This window comes from Trachymyrmex septentrionalis, unplaced genomic scaffold (assembly GCF_001594115.1).
Source record: "Trachymyrmex septentrionalis isolate Tsep2-gDNA-1 unplaced genomic scaffold, Tsep1.0 scaffold108, whole genome shotgun sequence".
Classification (NCBI taxonomy): Eukaryota; Metazoa; Arthropoda; class Insecta; order Hymenoptera; family Formicidae; genus Trachymyrmex; species Trachymyrmex septentrionalis.
This window is the reverse complement of record NW_017304207.1, coordinates 95410-106783: the sequence shown is the minus strand read 5'-3', so window position 1 is coordinate 106783 and position 11374 is coordinate 95410. Positions and strand designations below refer to the sequence as shown.

The following is an 11374-nucleotide window of genomic DNA, read 5'->3' as shown; positions in this document are numbered from 1 at the left end:
ACCAATAATTAGATTAACCGCATGTTAAGTTAATCGGAATCTAGTCCTAATTTTTAATTTTCATATAAACTTTCAATTACTATTTTCCGATATCCAATGGGAAAACGTATCTTTTAGGAATTTCAGCTAATGACAAACCTTGTCCCCAGAAGAAAAATTTTTCTATTGGGTTATCGAATGCCATGGCGAACCTTATTACATTTGACTTTACTTAATGAAAAAAAAAGAATTCCGAAAATTATATAAATCGTTAAATTTTGTAATTCGAATTATCGATCGGATAAAAAAATTTGTGAGATAAATATGACAATTCGATATGCGACGACAGAGATTCTCTTATCTAGACATGCGAAAGTTTATGCTAGACGACGTGCAGCGGTGAGATGGCAGCACCAAGGAGACCCTGAAGAAGATATATGGAGGTTTTCCCACCAGTCCCACCACCCGAGCTCGCCAGTCGCCATAGAACTCCAGGAATTTGCCTGTGGAGGTGCTCGATGAGATTCGGGTGAGTTGCTTTGGTTGATTTTCTCCAATAGGCGCGAGTCTTGTCGCCAGGATTTGTCCGATGTCGTGGATGCACGCATGCCACAGAGTTTATCACGCGACCGGTCGTCGAGGCGACTGACAGTTTTGCGGTTACGCGGAACAGGACCGACAAGCTTTCCCGTCGAGTGTCGTGCAGTGGGTAAAAGATGTATGCGTGCTGACAGTTCGCCCAGATGATCGTACGACCTTGTCGCGACATGTGGTCCTCGCATGGAGTAGTCAAACCGACGTGTCGTTCGACTCGACTCCCGCGATCAGCGATTTGCGGACACTAATCGCTGGTAGCCGCGACTGCTGACACAATGAGATCTCAGGATTGTCCTGCGATCCTCTGCTTCTCACATGGTATATTTTCTTTCCCGTAGGCACCTTGGCATCCCCATCGCTGCAGACAATGCCTGTCTTGCGTGACAGACGACTGATGGCTCAGAGCGTTGTTGCCGAACCGATTTTTGCTTCCACCGCCTGATCGAAGGACCATGAGAGAGTAGGAATCTTTTGAGTCAAGCCGCAAGTCAAAATGAGTGTCGGTCCTGCAGGCGTCGCCGATCTGTTTTACTTACTGGAATCGAATAAACTTGGGGAGGTCGAAGAGACCAAAAAAGTATTCCATGATCATTTCTTATGCAGTGAGTAATACACATGCGTTTTTGTAGTGTTAGTGATATAATATGATTGTTTTTAATCTACATTGGATCATTTACAGCAAAAGACAATTGGCTGGTAAATGGATTGTTGGATTATTATCTTTCTACAAATTCTTCGAGGACAGCAGAAGTATTAGCAGGTGTACGAGATCCGCATGATAAACATCTGTTAGATCGTTTGTCAGACATTCTTTCAAAACCTGGCAATAGTGGGCAGAGATTACATGCACTCACGCTGCTTGGGCATATAGCCAGACGTCAGCCTACTTGGTTATACAAGCTAGCCAGTCATGCTTTATTCAGGGATCTACTAAAATTACTTAAGGTAATATATTTCTTTATTATTTCTCTTTTTTATGTACACACATATATTTATTGATGTAGATACGCATGAAACTTATAAAATTAATTTGTCAACTCTCTGCATTTTTGTTTTAACATAAGTGTGAATTCACTTAAGATGCATATAATTTATATACTGTATATATATATATAATTTTTATATGTCGATGATTAATGTGAGTTAATTAAAAATTTTACATTTAGAATATATATATATGTATATTTGATTTAAAAATAACGCTTTAAGTATTGGAAGAAATTAAGTGCATACATACTATTTTACAAGATTGTATTTTTTAAGGTGGAGACAGATATATTACCACTTATGAGTGCCCTTCTTCTGTTAGTAATGTTGTTACCAATGTTACCAGCTGCTCTAGGGCCATATCTACCAGAAATATTTGAGGTATTCGGCCGCTTGGCCTCTTATTATCATCATCATCAATCCTTACTTTCTCCTTCTACCCCCTTTACTTCAACCACAGTACCAAATGTCATCGACAAGGACCATTTGTACCTCATACATTTGCAGGTGAATATTTGCGATCACTTTTACAAGTGTCATGACGTTAACGTAAACTATTTACCTTACCATTGGTTATAGGTAGGATTATACAGCTTATTTCATAGACTGTACGCGATGTATCCTTGCAATTTTATATCATACCTGAAGCAACAATATGTTCAACGTGATCAATTGGCTACATTTACTCATACTATTAGACCAATGTTGGATTCTGTGCGTATGCATCCTTCTCTTGTTACAGCATCTAAGGATGCAGAAATTTCAGCCACTAGGTATACATATATACTAAATATATTTTGTGTCATACAGTGTTGTCTAAATCATTGTTGCTTCTTTTTTGTTGCGTCGCAGGTGGAAAAAAATGGAACATCACGATATTGTGATAGAATGTGGTCGTTTTACATTAGACAAATGTCGGGAGGAAATTTTAGCAGTAGTTAACTCTCGGTGCACTCCACCTCTTGGTCAGCATTCTTAATTATCATCTTCATACCTATGTTTTTCTTTTCTGAAGAATGATAAAAAATGATGACTTTGTTTATGCATCTACAGATCAATCTTCCATCACTTGCGCACCGATAAACATTTGTGGCGGAGTAACGACCGTAGAGACTAGTAATGGGGAAGATGATGCGTTTTGGTCACCGAGCATGACAGTGCCACCGCATAGCCCGGCACAAAACGCATCTCATGAGCCACGCTCTGCTCCGCCGACGCCTAATAACAATAGAAGTGGCACTTCCCCGCCCGAGGCTGCTATAGAAGCTACCCCCGAAACAACTCCTGTTAAGGTATACAAAAAGTTATTAACATATTGCCTTCTTTTACGTTCGAAAGTGTACACTATACTTTATACAGGATTTACGAAAAATATCAACGAGACAAACGCCTCTGGGATCCAGCGCAGTGCGTGCTCTAAATGCGTTGGGCAATGGCACATCTTCTCGGCCATCAACGCCGACCTCTGTAAATTCCGGAATAAAAAGTGCAGACATTGCAGTAAATACACATGGATTTCTTTCGAATAGACTAAATAAGATTATGGTAGACAGACAAAATGTTTTTCAGTCGCAAAAATCATTGAGTAATAGCGAAGAAAATGGAAGGCTCTTAGAAATGGCTATAAGTCAAAACGGGAAGAATGATTCTTGGCAAGAAGATCAAGAGGTTTGAGCAATTTACTGATATCCTGTATTGAATAAATACAGACATGATGTAGTACCTAATAATATTCTAACATAGGTATTGGAGATTGTCAGTTCACACGGAAATGGAGCAGTCGAAATGCCAAAGTATGTTGAAGCGCAATCTGAAGCACGAAGCGAGAGGAACACGTATGGCACTCTATCCCATTTATCGCAAAAGATTTATCTTCGATTGTACTCTCAATGCCATTTCCCAATTGAAGATTCAAATTCAAACGTAACGCACAAAGTGAAGTATCGAAGAATTCGAAGATTTTCAAAGATTATTGCATGTAATGTTTTGCATTGTAGCAGGAATGTAAAAAATGTTTACATGCACAGATTCGACACTCCAGATCTTGTCCGGACATGGAAATGCAGAAGAAATGTTATAGCGAAGACGTGACGGATCAAGCAAAGGGACGCGAGGATACTGGCAGTCAAACGTGTGATTTATTTCCATACGAGCATCTGCTGCTAGGAATGTTAGATCAGAACAATCAAAACTTTAGTCAAGAAAGTTCGGATTCGAGAATGTCGCCAATTAGCATGCTCGATCGATATATTGAGGCTTGCACGAGAACGAATAGCTTTTCTAATAAAACGAGTAAATATGAAGTAATCTATAACATGTAATAGCACGTGTCTCTGGTAAGTGAAGTGAAATACTAGTTTCTTTTAGGAACAAACGGTACCAGGCAGAAACAAAAAAAGAAAGGGGAGGAGGATACGGAAGAAGATGTAGCAGAAGACGATGGTATAGATCCAACTTGTGCTAATCAGTCACTTCAACTCATGCAAATGCAACTGCAATTTGAACGACAGCGACGGGAAGTACATGCTGAGCGTAATCGACGTCTGCTCGGTAAATTAAGAGACTCGCGAGCTTCGGAAGAGCATAATCTTGCTTTGGTCTGTTTATATTTTTATACACAATATTAAACTTTTATGTGACTGTTGATGGATTTGATATTATTTGCCTTACAGACAGAGCGTTTAAAAATGGTCGAAAGAGAAGTGGAAGAATTGAAAGCGCAATTGGAGCACAATAAGAGGGAAGCCCATCAGACTGAGGAACAATATAAAGAAGTTATGCATCATTGGCAAACTAAAGTATTTACTTTATTTTCAAAAATATTTACAGAAAAGAAAAAAATATTGGAAGAAATTAATCACTTATTACATACATAGTGCATCGAAGAACAACGACAAAGCCATGCGTTCAGAGATCGCCTAGAGAATCTAGAATTGGAATTAAAAAACGAACAAAAGAAGACGACTGAATCGCAGCAACAACTTCGTTCTGTCGAGGCGGAACTTTTCAACGCAGGGCACCAGCTTAAGGCAGCATTGAAGGCTGCGGACCGTGGCAAGGAATTGGAAAACATTGTAGATACTATGCAAAAAAAGTTTGTGCTTTTAGGAGAGGTAATTTATTCTTCAAATTAAGAAATTATGTTAACAAACTTGATTAATAAAAATTTAAATTGAAAGAATTATCTGGCAAATATTAATATTTTTACTGTATATTATGGGAATATAATGGCGCATATATAATCCGTATCTTTTTCCTGCAGGCGCAATTAAGATTAGAAGAAAACGCAAGTACTTTCTCACCGACAACCAAGCAAGAAACAGCGCAGATTCAGAAATCATGTACAGAAGAGTTAAACAGTAAGTATTTGAAAGTTTGAGAATGATATACTCTGCACGAAAGGAAAAAATTATATGTACTATCAAAATTCTTTTGTAGATGTTCGGCGACAGTTGGAATCACGATCGTCACATTTGGAAGCCCTGAAAGCACGCTTGAGTGAAGTAGAAAATAAGGACGCGCGTAAGGAAACACAACTGGTGAATCTGCAACGGCTCCTGCAAGAGACAAAGGAGCAACACGCGTCTGAATTGGAGGCCGTTGAATCCAAGTATCGGGCACAAGTGGAGATCATTCTTCTTCAAGAAGGCCGTATACTTGAGCTTCATGGTAAACTGGAGACCGCGACGTATTCCAACGCTTCGCCCATAGGTAATCCCGCTTCTTCAGCATCACCTAAGGAACGATCTCCTCCTCTCTCAACCAGCTTAGCTTCGTCCAGCGAGGGTAGTCTCGCATTTATCCATCCGGGCGCCGGGATCATCATGAACGATTGCTGCGACACCGCGACGGGTGAAATCCCAAATTTACAAGCTATGATAGAACCTATACCGAGTAGCAGTCAAACCACCTCACCGTCACGCTCCGTCACTCAACGATCATCGACGCCGAAACAAGATTAACGCCACGGAAATGTTTACTGCGATGTGAGTCTCCCGTATACCGCCGGCAGACGGTATATGGGATTATTATTGAAGATTATATTTGCGAATGCGCTGCGATCATTACTTAGTATCGCAGTACGAATGGAAAGAAAGTTATTTGTAGCTTTTTATCGATAGAGTAGACGAGATTCGTAAGGAAGTTGTGCTAATCGGCTGATTCGAACAGGCATACTATGTTTGTTAGTGTTGGTATATCTCCGCTCTTGGAGAAAATGGATTTACAGTGAATAAATGGTTGAGATATTTTGCTGACCAGCTTGACAATTTCAATTTCTGCACGTATCCTGATTAATACCCTTCATATTTTACCTGTCTTATACCAACATTCTGTTATGTGATTATTATCCGTGCGTGAAAACACGAAGGTAAATCTAACAAGAAATGCACTACGTAGTTCTAAAAAAAGTATATATTACGGTGACAATGACGTGACATAATTTACATTTTTGTATGGTATATATAATACTGATTTTTTGTAATATTACAAAAAGACAAAGTATCACGATGGGACAACTATTTCTTTCATTTGTACAAATTCAGTGAAAAATCAACTTTGCTCGATTTCAACCGTGCGATAGTTTTTTCATTGATTTATCAATGAAAATATGGATAAAATACCAAATTATAAAATTATATTATAAAATTGTCCTAAACTAATAAGTTTGTAATTCTTGACTTATTGTCATAAGAATAGCATCATCCGGATTGGCATAATTCGCCAGATCTGAAAAAGAATCAGTAGAAGTATTGGATTATAGAATTATTAATTCCTTTCTTTAAATTCGCAAGAGAAAAACAAACGGCCATTAAAGTGAAAATTGAACTGCAGATTCATGCAAAATACAAGATATCATAAAACTCAATTTAATTATTTTCAATGCAGACTCCATAGTGTTTGATTATCTTTTCAACATTTTTAAGCAATTTTTCACTATGTGAATTGCAAAATGGTACATTTAAACTTTTTCTTTATTATTTATATATATATCTATATATATCGACATACTCACGATTATGGCCTCGATATAGCGGATAGGCTTTTAACTTCCTCAGCAAGAGTTGCATTAACCAAAAGACGCTTAGCCACAAAAGAGCACCTACTGAAAAAGTTCTCAATGTTGCAACACCTCCGTAAGAATCTAGTAACCAACCACATATGAAGCTACCACTTGCCACTCCTAAAATGAATAAAAAATTTATGTCGAAACAAATTAAAAGATATGTAAACGATTGTATACAAAATATCAAATTAAAAACTAACCAATTCCCTCAAAAACAGCACCGATGAATCCTTGCATAGTGGCTTTTGTACCGGATGGTGTTACTTTATCACCATAGGATACCATCGTTGGCCAACATAAACCAAATGAAGGTCCGTGGAGCAATTCAAGGATTAAAAACAGCCAGGCATTCGATATAATGCTATATGCCATAAATCTGTGGGATTAAATCGGTATTTTAGTAACATTTAAATAAATTATACATTCAGTAAGATAAAAAATCTAATTTTCACCTAATTGCATAGATAAGTAACACAAGACTCATGACGTTAACGTGGCCGAGTTTTTTCAGTACTCTGCCTGATACAAAGTTGAAGGGTAATTCTCCTAGGAAACATTGAACACCGGTCATCAGACCCTGCAGAGTTTTACTCCATGTAATATGAGAAGTGGCTGCTATATCTTCGCTGTACCAGAACAGAAAGTTCCAAATGACTGCTGTACACATCCCGGCGCCTATACACCACCAAGCAAATACCAATACCCTTCCTTCTTTGATAACGCTTAATAGCTCCCGAAATAGCGACGGCTCGTCCGCAGAACATTCTGGATTTTTCTGTAACAATACTGCCCCATTACCTGCCAATTTTGGATTCTTTTGATAAAAAGTATCAAACTTCTAGCTTAGTCTCAATTTATCTTAGTCTCAGCTCTTACAGCTTAGAGCTTTTTGTCAGCTCTTACTCTTAGAGCTTTTTGTACCTTTTTCAATGTTGCAGACACCAAAATATCGGCGAACATGGCTACTAGCATAATATAAAATATACTAGTATAATCTTTTTCGTATTGTCCCTTGCTGGAAAGATCTATCAGGTAACCTGCGCTTATACCAAAAATACCGAAACCGAGGCTTCCCCACATTTTCTGTTTCCCGTAATCATTCCTTCTTTCATTACCTGAAATATGGACCGTATAGAAATAATCGTAATTATCAATATTATCTCTGTGTAATACATAATACAAACCAAGAAGATCGAAACAGATGGCATCGGCTATGCTAACTACAACAGCCATTCCAATCCAACTGATGATAGCCGCCCACAGAAATAAATAAAACTGATACGTAGAATGTTTCATATCACTTTGCGAATCCTTAGCTTCTTGCAGAAGATAATTGAACGCATTATTATTGTGGCAAATTGCTGTACACCAAGTTCTCAACTGATCCCCACATACTGGAACATGTGCAGTGTCATCGAGAAACGTACGTAGTCTCACATTCACACAGTTCTTCGTCTGCAAATTATATTTTTCACGATAGAATCTCATGTTACTACTGTAACTGAGAGGCAGATAAAAAAATTCCACAATAAATTTCTTACAAGTAAATCTTGATATACATCAAATCCTGCACCAAACTCGAATGTGCTGTTCGTAGAAATATTTTTGCCAGACAATTCTAGGAAACCATGAGATACTCCTTTGCAAGACAACTATTACACAAATTATTACATTCATATATACTAGTTATTTGATACAAAGGAATAATAAAGTAAAATTACATTTATACACACCTGGCAAACTGTGTTAGCGTGTATATTTTCTAATATTACGGCGCTTAACGCCTTCTTTGAGAATTCAATCTGTGGACAAATCTCTAAGTATGACACATCTTTATCGCAGATTAAAGTAACTTTTGCATTTTTTTCTATTTCAGGAATGAAATAAATAGAGAAAAACGCTATTGCCAGTATAGCTTCGAATATCAAGAAGATGGTTTTATGCAATTTAAATTTGTCAGCCAAACCTCCGAACAGTGGCTTTGCGATTAGCCCAGAAATTGGTAATACTGTATATATTGTACCGACCACTGTCGCGGAGAAGCCCAATTGCTTTCCAATTGTTGGTAAAAATTGTACCATTGGCCCTGTCGCTGTAAGTAAAACAAATATAATTAGTACAGAATACAAGAAGCGTTTTTCACAACAGTTGTTAAAGTGATTTTAGGGATAGAGTTTTAATTGGGACTTACCAGCATTGAAAAGAAAATAATGTGACTTTATAGGAGCTAGTTCCTTATTCACGTTTTGCAACATGATTTAGATTTGTGGTCACTTGAATTATATTTTTGACTTGTGTAATTAATCTATAACAAAAAGAAAGAGTAAATAATATTGCATACCGCACAATGCTTTGAATAGTATTAGAAAGTAGATATCTTTATGTGGAATTACTCTCAACTCTCACAATAATATTCCGTTCTTCATGATCAATGTTAGTTTATAGATAAAGTGATCAAACTATTTTAATTAGTTATTAACTCTTATCAAGCAATATTTGTATTATCTCGTTAACATGGATGGATTAATTTAGTCATTTGACACATGAAAAGGAAGATTAGAATCAAGGACAATGAATTTGCGAAATTGGCTCAGAGCACAGTTTACAGATGAAATCGAAACTTATCGCTGATTAAGCTAATTGAAGTTTGATCAAAGTGATAAGTACTTAAGGAACCATACGTATTGTAATACAACGTGGTGGATCAACGTGAAAGATTCAGAACGCGTGCAACGCTTGTCGTTGGATAATCATTCCAGTTACGAGAATGATAAGACTCGTACCTACTCGTACCTTGGACGCGAATTTCGCGGACTAGACCGGAGCTCCGGAGCGATGCAACATCCCGCGTGACGTTCAACCAAGACCATGCAAGCAGGCGAACTTGTACTTTGAACTAATTCAGTAAGCCAATCGTTCTACTGTGATCGTATCGAGCTGCGTACGTATCACACACTCGAGGAGCACTTCGCGATATCGCGCGAATCACAGATAAAGCAGCTGTCTGATGTTTTAACGAGCCTACTCTTCTTTTTTTCCTATTTCTACCTCTCTTTTTCTCTCTCTCTCTCTCTTTCTCTTGCCGCTCTGTCGAGGCCGTTACGCAATGGAGGATTCCTCAATCCTCGATGCGTTTACTACCCGTATGTTCCTGGTTGCGAGTTGCGAATTGCGAGCCACCGGCGTTGTAGCGTCGTGCCGTCTCGCGCGCGTTTACGAGACGTTCCACTGTACGTCGTTCCATTCAGTTTACGGCACATTCAAACATTTCAAACGCGCGTGTTCATTCATCGTCCCGTTGTTTTTGTTAATTTTTTTTTTTTTGCTTGCAGCGAGGATTTCAGATTACACCACCGTCAGCTGTGTTGTTACCAGGCCGGTAATTCGTACGTCACGTCGTGCACTCTCTCGTATTATCACAACGCTTATGAGCGCCATTTTATCCTTGTTTAAATTTGATTTGAGTTGAAACAACAAAGACGGAATAATTCCAAACGTCACTCGTGTATGAATAATATACAATTTTTCACACGCGTTTCACGAGAATGTTTCCTTATCATTAAAATCCGTGAGCATAAAGAGTCCGTGGTATCTTATACCAAAAGAAGAATTTAAAAGAAATAATTATAAAACGAACTTATATATAGAGAAAAGCCCTCTATTATGAGATAGGCGCCTAATATGAAATAGCGGCGTTTCTGCTAAACTAATAAACGCTATCTATTGGTTCCACCATAAATTTATTTCTCTTGGAGTGAAAACGATTTAGTAGAAAGTTCATTATTAAATCATGCCTGTAGTCATTGTAAAAAAAGAATTTAGAATTTTAATGTCTTCAAGTTTCATTGAGATGAGCTTTTAAACCTTCCTATACAGCACAGAAGATTAAAGCAATATTACTGCAATGTTGCAATATTGTTTCAAAAATTGCAGATTGCAATGTAACATTGCAGAGATATAAATTAACAATATGCCTGCAAAATGTCAGTAATTATGTCTGTAATATTCCAGAAACGTTGCAAAATTGTAATTCTTTTAATTGTTACATAATAATATAAAAATCTAATTTTTTCTAATATTTATTTATTAGTCTTTTATAGTTTAACAGCCGTATTTATAATATAATAATTAATATAATCCATTTTTATATTTAAATAAAAAATTTATTAATCTATATTATTTGACGGCCATTTCATTAGCTATATATTTATTTAGTTTTATATTTATTTTAAATATGAAATCAAAAGATTTTGTATAATATCGAATTTGGATACAATCAATGCATCATTATCGGATAAGACGACAAGCAATTAAGCTACTAAAAACGATTTATCGAAATATTAATTACGTGATCGATGATGTATTTGTATGTCTGAGATGTGAACGCAAGAATAAATCAGAGCCCGAACTTTATTGATAAATTTCATACCATCATTTTTTAATCGATTTCAATTGACTCGGAGTGGCTTCGAATTAAAAAGAATCACTGCGATTAACTTATTCCATGATTAACTTACGAAGCGACTGTATTATTATGTTAATGTGAATAATATTTGTTTGTTCGGGACACATACATGCTTTATCCTTACAAATAAATTTATCTTTCAAAATTAATACTACATTTATGGAAATATTTTATCATAAAAAAGTTGCTTTATAGAAAGCACATATCACTAGAAATTTGTAAAAGAATTAAAGTTAGTGAGATATATGTACAGAAAATAGTTTTCATTTTAGAGTCTTCGT

The 11374-nt window shown here is 36.9% G+C and overlaps 2 protein-coding genes across 6 annotated transcripts; one reads left to right on the top strand and one right to left on the bottom strand.

Annotated features, from left to right (window-relative positions):
* Nucleotides 1-408: 408 nt before the first annotated feature.
* LOC108747888 (hamartin) lies at nt 409-5897 on the top strand. Its single transcript, XM_018485780.1, has 15 exons — nt 409-508; nt 915-1178; nt 1256-1521; nt 1840-2070; nt 2143-2336; nt 2416-2528; nt 2617-2855; nt 2923-3231; nt 3307-3498; nt 3591-3855; nt 3931-4160; nt 4236-4361; nt 4440-4676; nt 4826-4922; nt 5002-5897. The coding sequence occupies exons 2-15, from the start codon at nt 1070-1072 to the stop codon at nt 5523-5525; spliced, it is 3132 nt and encodes a 1043-aa protein (XP_018341282.1). The 5' UTR covers nt 409-508; nt 915-1069; the 3' UTR covers nt 5526-5897.
* Nucleotides 5898-5994: 97 nt separating this feature from the next.
* On the bottom strand, nt 5995-9520 carry LOC108747899 (major facilitator superfamily domain-containing protein 6). 5 transcript variants are annotated; one of them, XM_018485800.1, is made up of 10 exons: nt 9412-9520; nt 8820-8933; nt 8362-8720; nt 8170-8280; nt 7813-8083; nt 7550-7743; nt 7081-7403; nt 6829-7004; nt 6578-6745; nt 5995-6291 (listed from the first exon to the last, which is right to left on the bottom strand). In XM_018485800.1, exons 2-10 carry the CDS (start codon nt 8881-8883, stop codon nt 6221-6223), a joined length of 1737 nt encoding a protein of 578 aa, XP_018341302.1. In that variant the 5' UTR covers nt 8884-8933; nt 9412-9520; the 3' UTR covers nt 5995-6220. The 5 variants fall into 5 exon arrangements, with proteins under 5 accessions (XP_018341302.1, XP_018341327.1, XP_018341294.1 ...); XM_018485825.1 differs by having other exon boundaries at nt 6574-6745; nt 9422-9520; XM_018485792.1 differs by having other exon boundaries at nt 9422-9520.
* Between the last annotated feature and the right edge of the window lie 1854 nt (nt 9521-11374).

Coding starts and splice junctions, on each gene's coding strand:
- LOC108747888 (XM_018485780.1), top strand. CDS start 1,070: ATGAGTGTCGGTCCTGCAGGCGTCGCCGATCTGTTTTACTTACTGGAA. Junction 2,529..2,616: donor TCGGTGCACTCCACCTCTTG/GTCAGCATTCTT, acceptor ATGCATCTACAG/ATCAATCTTCCATCACTTGC. Junction 4,161..4,235: donor AAGAGCATAATCTTGCTTTG/GTCTGTTTATAT, acceptor TTTGCCTTACAG/ACAGAGCGTTTAAAAATGGT.
- LOC108747899 (XM_018485800.1), bottom strand. CDS start 8,883: ATGTTGCAAAACGTGAATAAGGAACTAGCTCCTATAAAGTCACATTAT. Junction 8,281..8,361: donor ACGCTAACACAGTTTGCCAG/GTGTGTATAAAT, acceptor TTTGTGTAATAG/TTGTCTTGCAAAGGAGTATC. Junction 6,292..6,577: donor GCTATATCGAGGCCATAATC/GTGAGTATGTCG, acceptor ATTCTTTTTCAG/ATCTGGCGAATTATGCCAAT.